Source organism: Mirounga leonina, unplaced genomic scaffold (assembly GCF_011800145.1).
Source record: "Mirounga leonina isolate KUSES-001 unplaced genomic scaffold, KU_Mleo_1.0 Mir_180, whole genome shotgun sequence".
In the NCBI taxonomy this organism is placed as follows: Eukaryota; Metazoa; Chordata; class Mammalia; order Carnivora; family Phocidae; genus Mirounga; species Mirounga leonina.
Window position 1 is genome coordinate 18,645,936 of NW_023270469.1, and position 24,705 is coordinate 18,670,640.

Here is a 24,705-nt window from a genome sequence, read left to right on the forward strand (position 1 = left end):
AAAGTTGAGATTTAACTTAAGACAGCAACTGTTTTAAAAGCATCCTATATTGAAAAGAGCCAAACTACCATTTCCACCTATGATCCCACCCTACAATTTTAATTTTCTGGCCTTGACACATTTTTGAAATGCCATATATGGCACTTGGGTGGCTCAGTCGGTTGGGCATCTGCCTTCGGCTCAGGTCATGATGCCAGGGTCCTGGGATGGAGCCCTGTGTCAGGCTCCCTGCTCAGTGGGGAGCCTGCTTCTCCCTCTCTCTCTGCCCACTCCCCCTCCACCGCTCACACTAGCTCACGCTCTCTCTCAAATAAATAAAATCTTTTAAAAAAATGCCATGTATGTACATGTGGTGGTGCTGTAAGAAAAAAACTGATGCTATCTAGGGGTAATCATGCCTTGAAATACGCCTGCAAAAGACAAATACTGGGAGATCAAAACACCAATGTTGTCTTGTAAATACACACACACAGATGTGGCAATGTGCTATGGTGGTTTTACAAATATGTCCACAACCCCTTTGACACACCACCCTTGAAGAGATGAAGCTTAATACTACTCCATTTGGGTGTGGGCCTGACCCTGTGACTCACTTTAACATAGAATATGGCACACCGAGATTAGGGTTTTTTTTTAAGATTTTATTTATTTCAGGGGCACTTGGGTGGCTCAGTCGTTAAGCGTCTGCCTTTGGCTCAGGTCATGATCCCAGGGTCCTGGGATTGAGCCCTGCATCGGGCTCCCTGCTCGGTGGGAAGCCTGCTTCTCCCTCTCCCACTCCCCTTGCTTGTGTTCCCTCTCTTGCTGTGTCTCTGTCAGATAAATAAATTTTAAAAAATCTTAAAAGAAAAAAAAAAAAGATTTTATTTATTTCAGAGACAGCACGGGCAGGGGGGAGAGGAAAAGGAACAATCCCTGCTAAGCATGGAGCCCAAGGGCGGGGGGGGGGGGGGGCAGTGCTCCATCCCAGATCATGACCTGAACCTAAGTCAGACACTTATACGACTGAGCCACCCAGGCGCCCCCAAGGTTAGGTTTTTAAAAAGACTGTGGCGGGCACCTGGGTGGCTCAGTTGGTTAAGCGACTGCCTTGGGCTCGGGTCATGATCCTGGAGTCCCTGGATCGAGTCCCACATCGGGCTCCCTGCTCGGCAGGAAGCCTGCTTCTCCCTCTGACCCTCCCCCCTCTCATGTGCTCTCTGTCTCTCTTTCTCTCTGCCTCAGATAAATAAAATCTTTAAAAATAAATAAATAAATAAAAAGACTGTGGCTTCCATCTTGAATCACTAGCTCTAGGGAAAGCCAGCTGCCAAGCTGTGAGCTGCCCTATGGAGACACCCACATGGCAAGAAGCTCAGGGTCTCCATTCCAAAACCTATCAAGAAATCAAGAGCTTTCACCCAATGGTCTCTGAAAAACTGGCCAGTCAATGACCAATCGAGTGGGCTTAGAAGGGGATCTTTCAGCCACAGTCAAGCTTTGAGATGACTGTAGCCTGGGCTGACAACCTGACTCTAACCTTAGGAGAGACCTTGGACCAGACCACTGAACTTAGCTTCTTCCAGATTTCTGACCCACAGAAACTGTGAGATGATGTTTACTTTTTAGGCTGCTAGGCTTTGGAGCAATGTGTTATCCAGTAATGGATAATTCATACAAGGGCTTATAGCTTGAAAAAGCTCCCTATTGCCAAATAAAGCATCAATCAATTAAGGTATTTGTTTTCCCAAGCAGCCCCAAACTAGCATATCCAAATACCTGTTTCTAGAAATGATATACTTACTAAAACCATGATGCTATTGCTGAAACAACTTGTGAAATTAACCCTCAGAGTATGAATCTTATTCTCTGGAATTTTGCTTAATGGTGCCAATTCACCATTTGTATTTGTTATTTGCAGTAAATATGGTGGTGATTAAGTAAATTTTTTCATTATGAATCAAGCTTAAGGCATGTTTCTAAAGTAAAAAGCTGGTATAGGAAAAATGCCAAGGAAAATCCTAAGTATGTTTTCTTTCTTTTTTTTTTTTAAGATTTATTTACTTATTTGAGAGAGAGAGAAAGCATGAGCAGGAGGGGCAGAAGGAGAGGGAGAGAGAATCCCAAGCTCACTCCGTGCTGAGCACAGGGTCTGGCGCAGGGCTTGATCACAACCCTGAGATCACTACCTGAGCTGAAACCAAGAGTCAGACGCTCAACCTACTGTGCCACCCAGGAGCCCAAGTCCTAAGTACATTTGATATTGTGATATTTACATTAAAGGTTTTCTTTGGAATCAGCAGAAATGACCACTAGATGCCACTGTTGTTGTTTTTTTAAGGTTAAAAAAAAAAATGAAAGAACATTTTGGAAACAAAAAAGTCAATTTTCGTATCATAATGAGCACCAGAACAGAAATTGCTGGGTTATGTCAATGAAGAACCAAGACCTTTTTTTCACTACAGAGAAGTTTATTGTGAAAGTAAATGAAACATACAAACATACAGTATGGCTAATGGTGGCAAAAAGCAATCTGGTAGCTTAAGGCAAGTTTTAATGGAGATGAATTTAGAAAAGATGATGCAATGATGTAATTTTGTTTAAATATAGATTATGGAAAAATATCAAATTGCATCAATAACTTAATAAAAGTTTTCAAAGCCTGCACTACTGGAGAAAAAGGGCTCATGATCTTAATGCCAGCATTAAGACAGACGGAAGCAGCACTGAGCTGAATGACAGGAAATATCGAGTATTTACAGAAGGATGGCAATATGAACATTTAATAACATTTGATCTTAGTTACTGGTGGAATGAAAGCCCTTAGCTAGAAGCAATAGAGAAAAATGTACCATCATCATCATGTTATTAAAAAAATTAAGTGCAGAAGTAAAAAACCAAGGAGCTCTGTGATAAAGGAACCTTAAAACACCACTTTAAGGGCCACTTAAAAGGCGATTCCCTCAGGGGAAGTTAGGGCACTGAGTGTGTAAACACGTGAGCTGCACAACACTAAATACCAACCAAATTCATTCATAGTACTTAGTTACACAAGATCAGCATGGTCTTTTATGATGCATTATTGTTTGTAACAATTTAAACACACTCCTTACCATGCATGACTTCAAATATATAACAAATATTTTTATTCTGAGATACAGGATATGTTTGTGAATTATAAGACCTATATACAATGAAAGTCACACCTCCCTCATCAGTCAAGTATATATATATATGTGTGTGTGTGTGTGTGTTTTAAATGCAATGACCTTATTCAGACTTCAGTTTCTTTTCTGAATTGACCATGTCAGTTTTTCAAACTCTTTAAAATAATGCCATTCTATTATGATAAAATATATTTTTGCAAAAATTCAGAAATGTAGTAACATTTAATGAATGTGACATGAAAAATATTTGTAAGGAGGTGCCAAATGACTTAGCACTTTTTTCCAGTCTTGTATTAAAAAAAAAAAAGTTGCATCCAATTTGACAGTGAGCCTATTTAAAAAATATTCTCATACTAATTCATCTCAAAAGGTTCTATTAATAGTCCTTTTGGAAAATACCATATATATAACCTGTGAGTTTTTTTCCAGAGTAATTAATGAAGAAAATGTATCCTCTGCACAGATGAACATTTTCTAAGACTAATTTTTCATCACCCAGCATTGTTTTTACAAAAGCATGCATTATAAAATACACATAAAAGCAGCTATCTTAAACATGATATTAATACAATATTACCTTGGTAGCTGATTCATCACTGTCTCCAGTTTAATATGTTGTTACATACATGAAGAAAGCTCCAGTATCCCTTTTCTGATTGACTTAAAAAAAAAAAATCCCTGAATAAAACAGAAGCCAGCCTGCGACTTCTTTAGGCATTTCAGTAGAGTATTATTACCATCTGTGGAGAATATCTCCACACAAACTAATGATTACAGAACAGAATGTAAAAGAGATCTGGGGCAGATCAGAGTTAATACCAATGAAAACATTTTATGTTTAAGGAAAAAAGAAAAAGGAGCTGATTATCAACATTTAAAAGGATACTGCAACTTTAACAACTGTAAACTTTGTGTTAAAAGGCTGTGGCAGACAGCTCTATGCTACTAGGTTTTTAGCTTGTTTAAAATAATGCAAACACATCAGCAGTTTTAAAATGCCATGAACTATAAAAACACAGAAACAAAACAAATAACCACGAGTGTCTACCTAAATGAAGCTGTGTAACCAACACATGTAAAATTCCAAAAATAATTAGAACAACTGATTAGGGGGAAAACCCTCTGATAGAAATTTAAACTTCCTGACTTGTTCTTAAATGACATAATCTTTTAAATTAAAATGGAGGAAAAAAAGAGCTTTACAAATGGATAGTTTCAACTCACTAAAATAATGCCAACAAGGTAAGCTTGCATAGAAAAAAATTCAAATTACTGGCTACATGCATACAAAATTAGAAATGCAGATATTATATAATCATAGTGCAAAACCATGGCAGTTTGTGATGTCTTGTTACTGCCTAAGGTTGAGAAATAGAACGCAGTACCTCCAGTTATCACAGTTTCTGGTCTTTTAATGATTATTTCTGCCAACTAGAAACAATGTATATGTAAAGATGGGTGGGCACATCTGCTGTGCTGCTATTTAACGAAGTTTGAGGTCATCGCCACCACCTAAATTGGAACCAGGACTAGGGTCTTGTTGTCTTCTTGCCTGCAACGACAAAATCATAATTGAGGGTCAAAACATGTTTTGAAAATCAAAGTGCTAGATAAATAAAGTATAAAGTAGCATTAAAAAAAAACAGTTTACAACTAAAAAATTTTCAGCCACTATCTCCATATGTAAGAGGAAAAAGAACAATTTAAATTAGGTATTACATATTTTGCTGAAGTTTCCATAAAAACCAAGAAAAAAATCTCATTATATTCAAAAGAGCATTATCAAAATATGTACTATGCATAAAAGAACAACAAATCTACATTTATAGTTCTTGGACTACAGGGTTAAACACATCATCCGTTCACCTTAGAATCAAAATTTCCCTTTTAATAGTACCTGATATTTACTGAGCACCAACTATATGCTGGGCACTGTTCTAAGCACTTTCCATGAATGAACTAATTAAAACCCTGTCAGCGGGACACCTGGGTGGCTCAGTAGGTTAAGTATCTGCCTTCAACTCAGGTCATGATCCCAGGGTCCTGGGATCGAGTCCCGCATCAGGCTCCTTGCTCAGCGGGGAGCCTGCTTCTCTCCCTCTGCCTGCCCCTCCCTCTGCTTGTGTGCTCTCTCTCAAATAAATAAATAAATAAATAAATAAATAAAATCTTAAAACCCTGTCAGCAACCTATAACATAGGTGCTGCTTATTTTACAGTCACACAAAAGTACACAGCGTACTAATGGTATGATTGAAAAATGTAGTAGTGAATTTCATCTTACAGTATGCCATCTCTGCCACAGAAGTTTTAAATAAAAACCTCTACCTCATGTAATAAAATCATTACTATAGATAAAGTATTGTCTCAAAAGCAAAAATGGATGCTCTTAGAGCTTCCACTAAGAAGAACCACTTCAGGGAGGCCACCATCTAAGAGCAAGAACAAACAGAATTTTAACTGCTTTTGGTTATATACATAAAAGTTAAAGGCTAGGTTCTATTTCTCCAAAGTAGAAATAATGGACATGACTATACTTTACAGATACCTTTATTGCATAATTGCATAAATATGGAGGGAAGAAAGACCTGGAGTACAACACAAATTTTTGTTACTTAACAAGTGCAATTCTTAGAAAACAAACAAAACCCTCCCAAAAAACCAAGAGCAATTCTTAATAAATAAGTTTAGATAAAACCTTAAAAAAAAAAAAAAAGCAAAACTGGGGGAAAAAATTGCAGTCCTTGATCCACTTACATAACCAGAAGTATTTTTATGACAAAATTAACGACTAAGAGGTTTGACAATTATAGACACTGAGGTTTTCAAGTTCACTTTAGAATAAACATTTCCAGTTAAACTACCGATGGCAAATTTCTTAATAGAGAACATCTAACAACTAACAGGTTCTGTGTGACACTCTCTGCTACTATAAAGTTTTTCTTTAAACAAGTGCCCCTTTGGTCCACATACAACATTAATTCTCAGTCTCTTTCACAAATTCCAATGAGTGTTTCTTCCATAAGCTTTCTTTAGTGACTATAAATGGGAATCAAGCACAAGCATCTGATCGTTTACAGATCCTGGTTCTTTTAGCAATGGTTTTCCTATGTTAGACAATGGCGAGTCCATTTTACCAGTAGTTCAGGCAAAAAAGCTTGAAGTCACCCTAACATCTCTTTTTCTCACACTCAGTGGTGGGCTCTGACAGCTCTACATTAACAATGTCCTGAATCTGAGCGCTTCTAACTGCCTCCACCCCTAACCCTAAGTCCATGCCATGACCATTCTTCATCGGGATCTCGTCTGTAGTCACCTCTGATAATAGATATATATATCTGCCAGTAATTGAGACCACCATGAAATCACCTGTGCAATATTAAGCTAAATGGAATCATGTATTATAATCACCAAGTGATTCTTCATTGTCTATGTCAGTTTTTGGAAACAAATCTTTTTTTTTTTTTTTTTAATTTTTAAAATTTATTTATTCATGAAAGTCAGAGAGAGAGAGAGAGGCAGAGAGAGGCAGAGGGAGAGAAGCAGGCTCCCCGCCTAGCAGGGAGCCTGATGCGGGACTCGATCCCAGGACCCTGGGATCATGACCTGAGCCAAAGGCAGACGCTTAACCGTCTGAGCCACCCAGGCGCCCCCGGAAACAAATCTAACCAAAGATCGAAATATTCTGGTTTCAGTTCTTAAGATCTGACACGGTTGTTACAGAAAAAGCATTCTTGGGGCACCTGGGTGGCTCAGTCATTAAGCGTCTGCCTTTGGCTCAGGTCATGATCCCAGAGTCCTGGGATGGAGCCCTGTATCGGGCTCCCTGCTCAGCGGGAAGCCTGCTTCTCCCTCTCCCACTCCCCCTGCTTCTATTCCTTCTCTCGTTGTCTCTACAATCTTAAGACAAAACAAAACAAAAGAAAAAGCATTCTTGACCTTCAAAGAAACATCTCAACAAGTCATACTTGTACTGCATGATCAAGTTTGGTCAGAAGCTCCAGCAATGTTGTCATTTCTCAAGAGCATTATTGTTGTTTAGATAAAAAGGACACTGCCTTGTTCACTTTGAAACAAATCAAGTAAAACCCAACACTAACTTCTGTACTCTTATAAATTTTGATACATTCCTCTAGCAGATTTTAATTATTTTTATTAGCATACTGCTAACTAAATTTTAGCATATTTCTTTCAATTACTAGTCATGTTAAAGTTATGCTGCATGGTATGGACTGAAAAAGCTATGGAATACATATTCATAAAAAAAAAAAACCCACCCCAAAAACAAAAACAAAAAACAACCAACCACCCAAAAACAAAAAAACCACTTTAAGTTCCATACAAAATCAATGCTAAATGTAGTATAAGGACAGATCAATTCTGCAAAATCACAGATGGCGATATAAGCATCTGGGTTCAGTCAATGAAGGTTAGAAAGGGGCTGAGCAATGAAGAAACAGAAAAATCAATCCTAATTATATATTAACAAAACACTATTAACCTACCAATAATATTTTGTCAAAAGGATATTTCAGCTTTTGTCTTGGAATAGGAGTAGTTTTCAAATTACTTTAATAATAATGGGATAACTTCAAGTGAGTGATGGCCTTCATAAGCAGTAATCAGCAGCTGGAGTTCTCCCTTCTGTTCATGGCTATGCCGAAGTTGCTATGGGTTTATTTGTTTAAAATGTATTTTGGTAAAGGCATAGAGAAGAGTAAAGTTGTCTTGTTATTTACTTGTGTTTGCAGTTTATTTACACTGTGAAGAAGGAATTAGGAAGATGTAATGGAAGACACTGTGAAGGAAAAGCAAAAATTGGACAAACGAGAGAGCTGGGGAAGGACTCAACAGAGGGTGAGAGCAGAAGAGGGAGGAATAAGAGCTGGGAGACTGGGAGGAAATGTATTGTTTGGAGGGAAGATGTACAGACTGTCACATGAAGGAAACAAACAGAAACAGACTTAGGTTCAGTGAAATAGCTTCCACAGGACTGGTATTCAACAACTGGATGAGCTTTCTAACGAAAGCAAGATGTTTTAGAAGGAATTCTATGAGTAATTGGCTAGACTAGATGGTGGCTAAGAAACTCTCTGAACCTGATTATTATAAAAGCATAAAGTCCATGATTTCTAGTTTCTTTTCCTCGGTCAATCCACATGGGCCCTTGATTCTAACTTATTAACAGCTATTTCAGAATAGGGGTTTAATATAAAGCAGACACCCACAAGCCTGTTCAGAATATAAATCTGTTTTTAATATTTATAAAGAATTTGGGACACCTGGGTGGCTTCGTCGGTAAGCATCTGCCTTCGGCTCAGGTCATGATCTCAGGTCCTGGGATCGAGTCCCGCATCGGGCTCCTTGCTCAGTGGGGAGCCTGCTTCTCTCCCTCTGCCTGCTCTGCCTGTCACTCCCCCTGCTTGTGCTCTCTGACAAATAAATACAATCTTTAAAATATATATATTTTTAAAGAATTAATCTAGACATTTTTAAAAAGATTTTATTTATTTGAGAGAGAGAGCGAGACAGCACAAGCAGGGGGTGTGGCAGAGGGAGAGGGAGAAGCAGGCTCCCAGCTGAACAGGGAGCCCAGATGTGGAGCTCGATCGTAGGACCCTGGGATCGTGACCTGAGCCGAGGGCAAATGCCCAACAGACTGAGCCACCCAGGTGCCCCTAATTTAGACGTTTTACTACAGACCTCTTACTACCAGTTGCTCCTGTTTTCTTTCTTTCAATATACCACTGTCCAGAAACATGGCAAATCCAGTTTTGAGGAGGCAGTCATGAGATGAGCCCAAAATAGAGTGACAAAGAACAGTCACCTGGCACTGAGTTTTCCCTACTGGCCAGGGTTGTGCAGAAGTAGCCAAGAGCAGGGATGCCCAAATGAAAATGAATAAAACTTCTTTTGGTTGATTTCCATTCTTTTGGTATCAAGATTATCAAACTGCTGAAAACTCTTCACGAGAAAATGTTCTAATACTTAAAAATAGCTCCAACTTACTGAGTATAATATACTATGTTCACACACTATGCTTATACTTTATGTCTGACACTTGACTAAACGTCAGAGCACAGAATTACAGAATTTTAGAGTGGCAAAGTCCATCAGAGATTTAGCTCACTAATCTTACAAACTGTGAGCCTGAAGCCAAGAAGGTTAAGTGATTTCCCCAAGGTTTCATCATTAGCTGGTCCCAACTGCTAAAGCTGGAGGAGTCACAAAGCAGAAATTTTAAGTCCTAATATGACAGAAGGGAGTGTACTTTCTCCAAATGCAAAAAGGTAAAAACCAGGTCAGCAGACAATCATAAACACCTGTCAGGTAAGGAGACTGCAAGAGCTGGTCTAACAGGCATGTAAAAAAATATAGTTCTTATAAAGTATACAACTTCAGGAAAACTTTATATATAAAGTGTTATTTCAAAATAAAAGAGATAGTGGAAATAATCTACATTTCCAGATGTAGACTGGGATGGCTCTACCACTTTAGCTATGTGATCTTAGACAAGTTTCTTATTCTCGTTCAGCCTCAGTGTTTTAAGAACCAAATGTGAAACGAATACTGTAGTGTATACTGCCTGGCATATAGAGTAAGTACTCACACTGTCGTTATTACAACAAAGCTACTCATCACGTCCCAATATATGTGTATGAACATTTGAAATGTTAAAAAAAAACAACAACAACCCTGCATCCTGTCAATAAGATGTAATTTTTACAAACTAAAACAAGGTTAGGACAAAATAAATTTTAATGAAGCTTGCATCTCCTATGATAGAGAGCAAACACTTTTTTTTAAAAAAGATTTTACTTATTTGAGAGAGAGCGAGCGAGAGAGCACAGGAGCAGAGGGACAGGAAGAGGGAGAAGCAGACTTTCCTGCTGAGCAGGGAGCCTGACATGGGGCTTGATCCCAGAAGCCTGGGATCATGACCTGAGCTGAAGGCAGATGCTTAACCGACTGAGCCACCCAGGAGCCCCAAAAAGACACTCCTTCTTGGTATGGGAGAAGGCAGATCTAGTATCCTCTTCCTCCCTCACCAATCCTCTTCCGGTTCTCATTCTTAGTCTGAGTTCATATTCCCGCTTCACTCTCATCTATTGCCTTTACTCAAAAGACATGTTAGGAAGGCCCAGTATAGACAGATTTTTATGTTAATTTGTCCTTACACAAAAATGAATGTTGGTACAGTTAAAGTGATTTGAAAACTGAAGTCTGCGGGAATTTAAAATAGTGGCTGCGATAGTTTTTTTCTCGGACCACACAGAATCGAAGGCTCCAAAAACATACAAAACACAAATACAAAAACCACATAAAGCCTTTTGCCTGTTTTATTTCCAAAAAGTTTCCACCTAAAACTCTCCTGTGATTTGCTGAATTGTATTAAAACTGCCTATAGTAAAATAAGCAGTAATTATTTACCCATTCTCTGACATTAAAGATAAGAAACTAACCAGATGAAAGCATTTTCTGCATAATGACAGAGAAAATCTCTTTCAGCACCCTGTCACCATACAGCTGAATTAAGAGCCAACAGTACAACGTTATAGTTTTAGAAAGTGAAGAGGCCAATCAAGCTGAAGACAGTCTCTAGACATAGGGAGTATACATGAGCTGCTATCAATAACATAGGCATCATTCCAATGTATTTATGACCACAGCACTCATTCTGTCCTTTATTAACCTCAATTTTTCACAAAATCCCGAAGTAAGACATTAGAATTATAGTTATACAGATGTGTGACCTGAAGAGAACTGCCATCAGTAATGCATCAAACATTTTCAAATCAGGGAAGGAATCCCAGGTAAAAAGACACTTGGCTACTACTATGTGGCAACAGATAGCAATGGGCAGGCACTTCACAGAAGAAATTTGATTATTTTTTCTTTTTTAATGTCTAATTTTTTATTAAAATACAGAATAGTGCATAGATCATAAATATGTAACTTGATGAATTTCCCATTAAATGAACACACCCATGTAACTAGCACCCAGATCAAGCAATATAATAATACTACCCAAACTTGGGAAGTTCCCCTTGTGCTCTCCCCTCTCCCTCGTCACTACTCACCCCCTGGGTAACCACTACCTCCACTTCTAACAGAACCCAGAAAAATTCAAAACCCTTTACTGTTGTTAAAAACCAAACCAAAAACAAACAAACAAAACAACCAATACCAGAATATAAAATATCTTCGCAAAATATCTCTGGACTTTCACATTCTGAAGTTAGGATATGCCTGCTTTTACTGCCACTCCAGATACATTGTGAGCCACAGTGAATAGAAAGAGGAAGTGAGCCCATTTAAGAGTCAGATACTGTGCTGGCAGCAACCTGGGAGGTAGGATCTTAGCCCTGATTTTACAGATGAGGTTCACAAGGATAAGTAACTTTCCTAATGTCACAAGACAACAAATAGGAGAGCCAGGATTTAAAACCAGAACAATCTATTACAAACCTCATGCTCATTTTACTACATCCAAGGTTCTTAAGTTACATTCTGTCAGCTACTGGGTTCCATGAAAACACCCCAGGGACTACAGAAGGAAATCAGAGTAATTCCCACCCCTGCTTCACCCAGAGCAGTACCCCTTTTCTCTACCATATACACTGGGGTTCTCTATAAAATTTCAAACGAAGGAAGGATTTCACATTTTTAGAAAAAAACCCATATGCCAGAGATACAGATAGTAAGTTCTAGAATCTTCTAGTTCCATCATTTTGTGTTAAAACTAAAAACAAATTTTATTTCTTTTCTAAAGAGGTAATAGATATACAGGATACCAAATTCAAAAGGTCTAAAAGATAAACAGTGAAAAGTAATCACCCTTCCATGTGGCCCCCAGATACCTGATTCCCCTCCACAGTTTTCAGTTAGTTTCCTACATTTCCTACTAAAGAGAGACAAATATGTGCATGTATTCCTTTTTAAAAACTACCCAGAGGATAAAGATATTATACACAGTGTTATGTAGCTTTTGCAGACCATTTTGTTGTATACCAAAGATTTAACAGTATTTCAACAAGGTTACTAAAATAAACAATGTATCTTCATTTCACTCTAGTTTTTCACTTGCCAAATTAATAATAAGCTGCTATCGCCTCTGAAAGGTAGCAGCTCGATAATCTCAAAAACCTTGGAAGTGGTCTCATGACATGGACTTAAGTATTTAATTGAAGCAATGTACTGAGGGTTGCTGGAGTTGGGGGTGGGTGGGAGGGATGGGGTGGCTGGGTGATAGACATTGGAGAGGGTATGTGCTATGGTGAGCACTGTGAATTGTCCAAGACTGTTGAATCACAGATCTGTACCTCTGAAACAAATAATGCAGTATATGTTAAGGAAAAAAAAAAAAGATGATAGCAGGAGGGGAAGAATGAAGGGGGGGAAAAAGGAGGGGGAGACGAACCATGAGAGACGATGGACCTGAAAAACAAACTGAGGGTTCTAGAGGGGAGGGGGGTGGGAGGATGGGTTAGCCTGGTGATGGGTATTGAGGAGGGCACGTTCTGCATGAAGCACTGGGTGTTATGCACAAACAATGAATCATGGAACACTACATCTAAAACTAATGATGTAATGTATGGGGATTAACATAACAATAAAATTTTTTTTAAAAAAGATTTAAAAAAATTGAAGCAATGTGTGGCCATAAGCCTATTGCAGGATTGAAAATGAAGCTCTCTATTAAAAAAATGGTATTTGTTTTTCTTTGTTAGAAAGAATTCAACACTACCTAGTCACTAAGGTAGACGTGGAAATGAAAGGTTGTACTTGCCAACATCCTGTTTGAGTCTCCATATTGTCTTTCTGCCTAAAATTAAAAGATTAAAAAAAAAAAAAGAAAAATATCATACTACTAAAATACCTTTTCCCAGAAAATCAGAGAAAGAAAATGCTAAATCCCTACCATGAATGATGGATTGAAAACTTTCTAAATTTTACAGATGGTAAAATAGACACATGCTCAGGGAGTTTTAGAACTGATTTCAGGTTCAGACACTGGCACAAATCAAAACCTTTAGTAACCTTAACCTTACACATGTATTAAATGCTCAAGCACCACCACTACAAGGTTAGCACCACGGGGCCAGAGGCCTCAGAGGTTATCCAAACAGGGGTGGGACATCCCTAAGCCACTGAGTTGCCAGCATCTCAAGCTTCCAAGGACCATTTACTGGGTTACTGCCACCCACGAGTTACCACTGCTCCTCGGTCCTCACCTCCAGTCAGGCATCAGGACCACCCACTGGAATCATTATTATTCTTTTTTGCCTCAGCTTTTTCTTTTCCAGGCAAAATGGTTTCTAACCTCTCCTGGCAGGTTTTATTTTTCAACTTAATCATCTTTATGGGTGATGTGGAAATTCATTTCCCAGTGCTAGGCTGTATTTGTAGAGGCCTTTTGGTTAGGAAACTGGTTTAAGTCTTCACTCTTATTTCCATTAACCAACTACTTGAAAGAGAGCAAGTCAATTTTTCTCGGAGTCTCAGGTTCCTCAACCATAAGAATGTTAGAGTATATGGCATAATGTCCCATATAGATGTCTGAATTATTGGGGGGGGGGGGGGAGGAGACAACAATAATTTTTCCTAATGTTCTCCCCTTTTAGGAAAAAGAAGGTAAACTGTAAGAAAATAAGATTAGGAATTTCTTGTGGATTTATTTATTTATTTTTAAAGGTTTATTAATTTATTTTGAGAGAGAGAAAGCGCAGTGGTGGTGGGGGGGCAGAGGGAGAGAGAGTCCCAAACAGACTGGGCAGGGAGGCTTAAGTGGGGCTCAACCTCACAAATCCGAGGTCACGACCTGAGTCAAAACCAAAAGTTGGTCACTTAACCAATTGCACCACCCAGGCTCCCGATTATGGATTTTTTTTAAAGGAAAGCAAAATATACATGCACAAAGTACCAAAAGACATGCATACCCAAAACTTCCCTAAGGGACTGCCAGTGCAAGCTCTGGAGTCAGATTCCAGCCCAATTTTATAGATGACAGTTCTCTATAAGAACTGATGTTTTAAATTACTGCCTCAGGGACTATGGAATCTTAAATCATTGATGACAATCTAACCATTTTTCCTATGCTCCAGGTCATAATGCAGGGAAAGTGCCCTGATAACACTTCAGAGAACTAAAAGGACAATTCAATTACCTGGAACCAGCACTGTGGTAGAGCTTTTAGTGCTAAAGAAGTACTTTAGAGCTATTATTTCCTGTAGGCATACACCAGCCAACCACCATACTAAGTGCTTTTACAAGCATTTTCCTATTTAATTCTCACAACAATTTCTATGAGAAAATAAGCTTAAGAGAGATTGGCAGGTGATAAAGCAGGAATCTCAACTAGGCCTGACTACAAAGTCCATGCTCTCAAATCACTGACATAAAACCAACTGGAAAACAATCTACCTGAGCAACAAATTATTTAACACCTCTATCAACAGACTATGCTTTTGTTCATACACAAATATAAACACACACACATATATATAAATTCACACACCAGAATGTTTTTCAAGTAGCATTATTTATAAGAACAACCAAGTTAGCATTTAAGACAACTTAGTGTCAACTAATCCATTTTATTTAAAGCAAAACATATACAAACACTTCTTAAGTAATCGTTCCATTAATTAACAAAGTTGTTCTTCAAATGTAATGTAGCCAAAGAGCACTTTTTATAAAGCAATTCTTATATTCATTTAAAGCCATGTTGGCTTGTTCCCAGAAAGAGTGACCAACCACATTCTCAGACATGACAAATGACAAGATCTCTTACTGCTTCATGCCTTTGCACACACTGTTCTTTCTGCCCAGAATGCCTTGCCTAGCTTGGGGAACACTCCCACTCTTCTTTCAAATCCCTGCAAGGGTATTTTCCTGTGAATTCCCCAGGCAGAGGCAGACATAAGCGCTCATTTCTCTACACTGTTCACTGCTCCCCTTCTGAACCTCCATTGTGTGTGGCTGCTGCTAAAGTAGTCTCCAATTACATGTTTATGTATCTCTCTTCCCTCAAGTCTGACAGTTGCTCAAGGACAGAAACCATACGTTTTCTTTTTTCTTTCTTTCTTCCTTCCTTTCTTTTTTTAGAGAGAGAGAGAGAGAGACAGAGAGTGTGAGAGCAAGAAGCTGGGTGGGGGGGGAGTGTTAGAGGGAGAAGGAAAGAGAATCTTAAGCAGGCTCCATACCCAGCAGGGAGCCTTACTCAGGGCTCTATCCCACGACCCTGAGATTATGACCTGAGCTGAAATCAAGAGTTGGACGTTTAACTGACTGAGCCACCCAAGTGCCCCTGTGCATTTTCATGTATATATTTACCAGTCCCTAATGCAGAATCCAGCACAACACAGTTGGGGTTCATTACTTAATATAAACCAACAAATTACAAACATTTAAAACCTTTCCAGAGACCAGTAACATGTATTATTCTACTTTAACCTCTAGTCTACCCTGTAACTTTAGTTTTCAGATAGCCAGGATAAGAACTGTTTTCTGAAAATCTCCATTAGACAACTAAACACAATGTACAAAACACTGTGGTGGGTAATGTGAGGATTAAAAAATCAGGGACTTGGGTGCCTGGGTGGCTCAGTTGGTTGAGCGACTGCCTTCGGCTCAGGTCATGATCCTGGAGTCCCGGGATCGAGTCCCGCATCGGGCTCCCTGCTCGGCGGGGAGTCTGCTTCTCCCTCTGACCGTCCTCCCTCTCATGCTCTCTGTCTCTCATTCTCTCTCTCAAATAAATAAAATCTTAAAAAAAAAAAAAAAAAAAATCAGGGGCCCCATCTCACTGGGAATCTACAATAAAGGACAGACATGTTTTTAATTGTTTCAACATACTGTTCTGTAAGAACAATAACAGAAATAAGTGCTCTGGAAACGACAAAGTGGAAGGGCTAATAACAGTGAAGCAGGCTGGAGAAGGGACTGACCGAATGTTTAAGCTGGGTTTTAACAAATGGGTGGAAAAGTACATTATCAGTCAGGGAACAAACAGCATGAGCAAAAAGGTTCAGAAGTAGAAGATAAATGCACATTATAAGTTTATAAACTTCTTACTACTACAGATACAAGCATTCTGAAAGAAAATGTCATGGGAAGTCTGATCACAAGAATTGAAAAGCTTCAAAGAATTACAAATGCATTGCATAATATCCCTCCTGTCTCTTCTCCTAGCTAAAAAGTACTATATTCTTGGGGGCACCAGCAGTTGCTATCAGCCTATTAGATTAATTCACTCACTGACAAAGGGAAATCTCAATCATTAAAAGATAATTCTATTTTATACACTAACCACTACGTAGCTTTTTTTCATTTATTCTAAAATATATATGTTGTCACATAGAGGGATACACACACACACACACACATTAACACTAATAATAGTAGCTGACATCTACTCAGCCACAAACTCAAGAGGTGCTTTCGTATGTATTTGCTTATTTAATCCTTAAAATGACCTTATGCGATGGGCACAATTATTAGCCTCATTTTTTTTTTAAATGTTTTATTTATTTATTCATGAGAGTCAGAGAGAGAGAGAGAGGCAGAGGCAGAGGGAGAAGCAGGCTCCCCGCCTAGCAGGGAGCCCGATGTGGGACTCGATCCCAGGACCCTGGGATCGTGACCCAAGCCGAAGGCAGACGCCTAACCATCTGAGCCACCCAGGCGCCCCTATTAGCCTCATTTATCAATGAGCCACAGAAAGATGAAATAACTTGTTCAAAGTGACAAAGTAAGTGGCAAAGCCAGATTCAGATCTTGCAGGCTGGCTCTAGTATCTGGGCTCTTCACCAATATCTCCATACACACACACACACACACTTTTGTGTTAATTTAAATAATAGTGTACATATAATTTTGTGCATGGAAAACCCACAAATTTTCTGTAACACCGATTAAAAAAATTTTTTAATGTGTTAAAATACATAAAAATTACCATCTTAACCATTTCTAAGTGCACAGTTCAGTAGTGTTAAGTATTAAGTACATTTACAATGTTATGCAACCAATCTGCAGAACTGTTTTTAATGCCTGGAAATTACTCTATTTAGTTCATGTACTATAATTATATTTTAATTCCATTTCTTTTGATTATCAAAGATGAATGTGTGCTTTTTCCTATTCTTGTGTGAAACGTCATGTTGGTAATTAAGCTTATAAACTTGAAGCATTTATTAACATTTAACAATATTCTTTTCAAATACATTAGTTCTCATCTTGATTATTTTTGTTTTGTTAGAGTATACAATTTGTAGAAATTGGGGTTTTGAACAATGTATACATACTTTAAATATTAGTCTTATAATTAAAGTCTGCTTAAAGCAGGGTACAATTTTATATAGGAAAAAAATCCATGTCAATTAAAAGTCTTATCAAATTTACACACTGGGTAAGACTAAACTTCAATGTTGAAGACTGAAGGAAGCAGGAGTAATAAAATTAAAGACACAAGGAAGTGATTACTATAAAAACTGAGGTAATGAGTACTTTTAAGGGGAGGGAGAAGGTCATAATTAGATGCCCACATGGAGGGGGCTGCCGGGGTAGCTGTCAAAGTTTGACTTTTTTTTAATCTGGACAGTGTTATTAGGGTGTTAGCCTTACAGTAATTAAGCTACATATTTCTTCTGTGAGGATTTCTATCTCTGTACCATAAAAAGTTAAAAGAAAAATGGTTTAGGTTAATTTCATTCAGTAGTTTGAAAATATTAAATTTTCCTCTAGTAAAGAGAATACACAAATGGCCAAACATTACACTGTTACAAAATCAAGACATTCATTAAAAAATATAAATATAATTTCCAAAGAGTTTTAATAATGTTCTAAAAATATGTATGCTACGATAACATAAAGTAATTTTTACAAATAAACAAGACAAAAACGAGGGAAGATATTTGGATCAATGAATTAAGAGAATATATACATGACAGTAAATGATTTTTATGAGGACCAATAAACAGTGAATTCATGTACAACCTTAAAATTAAGACTAAGTCTCTTTAGAGCAATTACATTTAATAAACACAAAGACGCAGTATAACTTTTGACAAATGAAAGACAAAATGAAACTATTTATAAAAAACATTATGCACAAACAGAGCCTGAGAGGTTGGGGGAAAGTACTAACCAGTTACTGCCAGCAGCTGTGAAACTCTCACCTCCATTTCCTCCCGATGAGACCTGTCTCTATCTTCAAATTCACGCGTCCTTCTCCGGGCCTCTTCAAAGGCCTGTTGTGCTAATGCATCCTCCTGCTGTTGGAATACATGAAAAGGATATTTTAATTTTGATTTAGAATAAAAACTTACAATTTGACGGTGTTTGTTTCTTGGAGGAAATGAAGAACGGAGTAATTCTAGCAACTGAAAATGCTCTTCCCTTTCCTTACCTCATCCTATTCACCAAAATAAAATCCTGTACAAGTCAGTATTTAAACCACAGAGGTATATACTTCTATAATTTGGGTGTAAGACAGGCCAGGCCCTCTAATTAGGACACAAAAGCCAGAAATATAAAAGAGAGTATTAACAGAATTGATTATACAAATGTGAGAAACTGTTGAACAACAGGAAGTAAATAAAAGTCCAAGGGATATTATCAAGAAAAAATATTTGTAACATATAACAAATCTACCTAATCCTTTCCCAATTAATAAAGATCTGCACATGAAGAAAATCCAGATACCTCAAACTCACTGTGTCTGAGGGACAACCGATTTAAACGTTCTTCTTTATTCCCCTTTAGTTTCCATTCGCGGCACCACTCACTCATTTCTGCCAGAAGTCTGAGCCACCTTTGACTCTTCACTCTTCCATCTCCACAGAGCCTATCAACCACCAAGTCCTAGCCATCTGACCTCCTGAATATTTTTGGAATCTTCAAGTCTCCTTTTATTTCCTACAGTTTCTTAGTTCAGTCTTCTAAGATCTCTTATTAAAATCACTGCAAAGCTCTCCTACACAGCCTCTCCCTGCTTCCATTCTGTCATCCCCAATTTACCACAGCCATCAGAGCGTGCCGCACTGAGGCACAATCTGACTATAATACCCCCAACTTAAAAAAGCTCCCTCACTGTCTACAGCACAGGATGCTCAACCTTTGCAGTCACACACTTTTCAATACTAGGATTTTTCAATGGTACACTTGAAGAAACTAAAAGATAAAAATATCCAAAAAGTCATCAATATTCACCTTCCTAGATTCACCACAGCAAGGGGTGACCAGTAACTCAATTCTAACCAATCAGACAGAGGCATAAGTCACCTACTGGGGCTTCTAAGAAAGTCATTTAAGAGACATTTCAGCTTTTCTCCCTCCTATGAGCTGATGCAATGCCCAGAGATACAGCAGCCATTGTGCAAACATAATAATGCAGATGCAATCCCACACTGAGCACAGCACAGCAGGAAGACAGAAGACCCAGGACCCCTGTAATATAAGTTAAGTGCTATACCTACCTGGACTATACCTATACTGCTTGGTGTTGTGTTCTGTGTGATGCATGTTTTATTTGTCACTATTAGTATGGCTGTTTAATACTTAAAATTTTCACTGACAAGATGTCTATAACTTAAATAAAACTGAAAGGTGTAGGGGCGCCTGGGTGGTTCAATCAGTTAAGTGGCTGCCTTCGGCTCAGGTCATGATCCCAGGGTCCTTTGAACCCTGCATCGGGCTCCCTGCTCTGCGGGGGGCCTGCTTCTCCCTCTCCCTCTGCTGCTGCTCTCCCTACTTGTGCTCTGTCAAATAAATAAATAAAATATTTAAAAAGTTTTGAAAGGTTTAATCAGATTTCTATCCTTTGATGCATTTACCAGCTTTATGACCGAGGGACAGGCATTTCATTTCTCTAAGCCTCAGTAAACTCAAATGTAAAATGGGCATAGTAGTAATACCTACTTTATAAGACTGCTGTAAAGATTAAGTAACATATAAAACATGCTTAAGCATATTAACGGACAGCATTCAGTAAGTGCTACCTATTATTATTATTTTTTTTTTAAAGATTTTATTTATTTGACAGAAAGAGACACAGCGAGAGAGGGAACACAAGGAAGGGGAGTGGGAGAGGGAGAAGCAGGCTCCCCGCGGAGCAGGGAGCCCAATGCGGGGCTCGATCCCAGGACCCCGGGACCGTGACCCGAGCCGAAGGCAGACGCTCAACGACTGAGCCACCCAGGCGCCCTGCTACCTATTATTTTATAAGCATTTACAGATATATCAAATTTACACATCTAAATAAATATTACACATTCCTACTGTATTCTTAGAATATACCATATAACCTTGAGGTACCTGCAAAAGAACACTGTTCCCAACTCCCAAGGGCTTTCTATTGTTTAGTTAGCTATCAACTGGGACACATCTACTGGTAACAGGGTACTCCTGTCCTGTGCATTTTTTCACTTTTTCATTCATTCCACAATGTTTGAGTCTTTATTATGTCCAAGTCACTGTGCTAAGGTGCCATGGGTACAATGTGAGGGAACAATGGTCCTTCTCCTCACAGTCTGGTCTAGTGGGGCAGGAAGATGGTGAACAAATAATTACAAAAAATCAATATATAAATGTCAGCTGTGATTAAGTATAGTAGAGAAATATTACATGATGAAATGAGGAAATATAACATGAAATGTGATCTAATTCCCTAAGGAAGTTATTAGCCACTAATGTGTATTCTAGCAATGGTCACCGATTTTTATTTCATTAAAAGAAAAAAGTATTATTACTAATAATTGTAGTAAAATAAGCCAATAGAGATTTGGTAGCTCTCCGCTTTCTAACTCCAGCTTCTGTCTTGGTCCCTTCTAGCAAGATGTGAAATGTATGTGCAGTGAACAGTTTGCACTTTAATCTGAAAGACGATTGGCAATGACCAGCGTTATCCTTAACTAACACCTATCCCCTTCCAGGGCAGCATAAAGGGCAACTCCTGATAAAACGATATACTCACCCATAAAGTATGCTCAAGATGGCTAGGGACAACTAATTCTATCCAATCTCAGATGGCAGTGGGAGCAGCTGTAAACACTCTTGTCCCCGCCAGCTACTTGTTATACTGTGGTCTTAACCACGATCTGCACAAAGGAGTCAGGTGGAGTCATCATAAAAGGTGGGTGTAGTGAAACCCATGTGGCAAATAAAGGCTTTGCAGTCCTGTCATGGAGCATATATAGAATATCCTGACCATTCTTGCTGCAGTGATTTTATTATATTGCCTAAATCTACAACTATATATATTTTATGGCTTGGTAATACCTTTCTGCAGCAATGAATTTAAAAACTGGAAGTGCCTGTTTTATGAAAAATTAAGAATCAAATTCATTTCCAAGAAAGCTGATGATGGAACACGTAATTTGCACAAAATAACGACATTTACTATTCTCTGTGAGGACCAGAATGGTATCACTGATCACATGAAAACCAAAAGAAATAAAACTGCTGAAGAAGCATCAACATATACTTCAAAGGCGACAATCTAACACGAGCAGCTGCAACCGGTACATTCAACATCATTCTGCAAAACACAACTTCATTTAAATCAAGTGATTTAATTCACTGACAAATGACAAATGATTCAATTCACATTATCATACACATATAAAAAGCAAAGCTGTTTATATGCTGATTTCATTAACAAAGACCTTGCAAACAGCTAAGGGACATCAGTTTTACATCAGTGTCATCAGGGATGTCAAATAGAAAATCTGTTAATTCAAATAATGGTTCAATTTTTCTAACTTGATCATATAACCAAAATTAAACTATTGAAAAGTCATTACATTAAAAGTGAAACATCTTTTTTTTTTTAAGATTTTATTTTTAAGTAATCTCTACACCCAACATGGGGCCCTAACTCACAACCCCAAGATCAAGAGTCAGGTGTTCAAATGACTGAGCCAGCCAGGCCCCTGAAACATCTTTTTTTGTGACTGCCAAAGCAAATTAATTTAACAAGTACAAGAGTGAAGATAAAATTATTCCCTCTTATATTTATAATACAAATGCTGGTGGAGCACACACTGTATAAAAATTAACATTCCCAGGGCGCCTGACCGGCTCAGTCAGTTAAGTGTTTGACTCTTGATTTAGGCTCAGGTCATGATCTCAGGGTTGTGAGATCCAGCCCCAAGGGCATGGAGTCCACTTCTGATTCTCTCTCCCTCTGCCCTTCCCTGCTCGCCTGTGCTCTCTTAAAAAAAAAAAAAAAGAAAAAGAAAAAGTAACATTCTCAGTGAATTTTTAAAAACAATGAAACAGAAGGGCGCCTGGGTACCTCAGTCGGTTGAGCCTCTGGCTCTTGGTTTTGGCGTGGGTCATGATCTCCCAGTTCTGCGATCGGAATCGAGCTTAGGCTCCGTGCTCAGCAAGGAGTCAGCTTGGGATTCTCTTTCTCTCCCTCTGTCCCTTTCCCCACCCTCAAGCACAGGGGCAATCTCTATCTCAAATAAATAAAATTTTAAAAAAACTATGAAATAGAAATTTCTTAGGAACAAGATGTGACACATGTAATTCATAACTGTATCCAAAGAAGATAGTCTGCCAATCATTTAGAAGTTATAGCTGCATAAATTAGAAATATATTTATGTATCTACATGGGCGCCTGGGTGGCTCAGTTGGTTAAGCGACTGCCTTCGGCTCAGGTCATGATCCTGGAGTCCCAGGATCGAGTCCCGCATCGGGCTCCCTGCTAGGCAGGGAGTCTGCTTCTCCCTCTGACCCTCCTCCCTCTCATGCTCTCTGTCTCTCATTCTCTCTCTCTCAAATAAATAAATAAAATCTTTAAATATATATATATATATATTTATGTATCTACAAAGTAACAGAACTATAAAATGTGACAAAGCTGATGCTGAATATAAAAAATTCATCAGGACAGTACACCCACACCTTGGATTTTAGAAAACTGAGCCTTTGAAGTACTACTCTGAAATCAATATAGGTCCTACAATGGCACTGACCTTTTTATGGTAAATGAGTCCTCAGTTACACCTTGTTCAAAATTAGTTGGAAATCTCTGATTAAAGTATCCAATGGTGAAGTGCCAAAAATCTTTAAGCTTTTAGAGAGAGTTACAATATTGAAAACCAAAAGCATAAAGACATTGAATTTTATCCCTACAAATTACAGAAAATAAACAATGATGAAAATATAATCAGCAAACATGATTATTCCTACAATTATACTCAGAATTATATTCATTTGTGGTAAACTTGTAGAAACATTTTATTATTGTAGTATATTATATATACAAAAGTGTACACTTGTATTAAGGCTTTCCTGTCCAATATGGTAGCAACTAGCCACATGTGACTACTGCACATTTGAAATGTGGCTAGTCTGTGGGTGCCTGGGTGGCTCAGTAGGTTGAGTGTCTGACTCTTGGTTTTGGCTCAAGTCATGATCTAGGGTCATGAGATCGAGCCCCACATTGGCATTCTCACTCAGCAGGGGTTCTACTTTAGGATTCTCTCCCTCTGCCCCTCCCTGTATGCTCTCTCTCTCTCAAACAAATAAATCTTAAAAAAAAAGAAAAAAGAAAAACGTGGCTAGTCGGAGTCTGTACATGGAAAATACACACTGGATTTCAAGTACTTGTTACAAAGAAAAAAATGTGAAACATCTCAGTAAATGTTTATATTCATTTTATGTTCAAGTATGATATTTTGGATATACTAGGTTAAACAAAATATAATATAAAAATTAAATAATTGCTTTTTATTTTTTTAATGTGGCTTCTAGAGAAACTTGAATTATGTGGTTCACATCTGAATTCTACTGGGCAGCACTGTCCTAAACTGAACCTTCCATGTAACTAGACTCCATAGGAAGAAACAGAACAGTAACAGCATCTCACAAGTATCCTTCTGCCCCATTCCAGTACCTAGCCTCCTCTCTCAGGTATAAGCCATTATCCTTATTTCTAAAAACACTTAATTAGTTTTGCCCATTTCTTTACTTTCAGATGAATGGATTCATACAGCGTGTACTTTTTGGATACAATCAATGTATCTGTGAAATCCATCCATATTGGTGTGCAAGTTATAGTTTTTCATTATCACTGTATTTCTTTATGTGAGTGAGCAATTTATTCATCCTACTGTTAATTGGCAATTGAGCAGTTTGCAGTTTCTGGCTATTACTAGTGCTGCTATAAATGCCCAGTACATTTCTCTTGATGAATACATGTATTCAATCCCTTTGTATACCATGACTTAGACTAGAATTGCTGGATCACAGGTGTATGTCATTTGCAGTTTTAGTATGTATTGCCAATTTTCCAAATGTGTCAATTTTACATAACCACCACACCAACTATTGTTCCATATCCTTGTCAACATTTGTGAAAAGTACTGTGAACAAAGGCAAAAACACGATACAGGTGAAAATACTTCAGCTGAAATACTTACAAACTTCAATTAAAATGGAATTGTAACCATACTGTTTATCTCTTACCTTACCATGTACCAGATACCTCAGTGTCTGTTAGTGAATACCATCCTCATATAGCAGAGAAAAAGAATGAGCAAGCTCTCTT

General features: G+C 38.2%; 1 protein-coding gene across 2 annotated transcripts in view; it reads right to left on the reverse strand.

The window, feature by feature from the left end:
- Positions 1-2,429: 2,429 nt before the first annotated feature.
- CBFB (core-binding factor subunit beta) overlaps positions 2,430-24,705 on the reverse strand; it is a 55,692-nt gene continuing 33,416 nt past the window's right edge. Inside the window, exons 5-6 of one of the 2 annotated variants that reach the window (XM_035025036.1) lie at positions 18,325-18,420; positions 2,430-4,698 (exon numbers count right to left, since the gene is read on the reverse strand). In XM_035025036.1, coding sequence (XP_034880927.1) covers positions 4,630-4,698; positions 18,325-18,420 — 165 coding nt within the window. In that variant the 3' untranslated portion in view covers positions 2,430-4,629. Of the gene's footprint in view, positions 4,699-18,293; positions 18,421-24,705 lie in introns of both variants that reach the window. The other variant, XM_035025037.1, reaches the window with a different exon arrangement.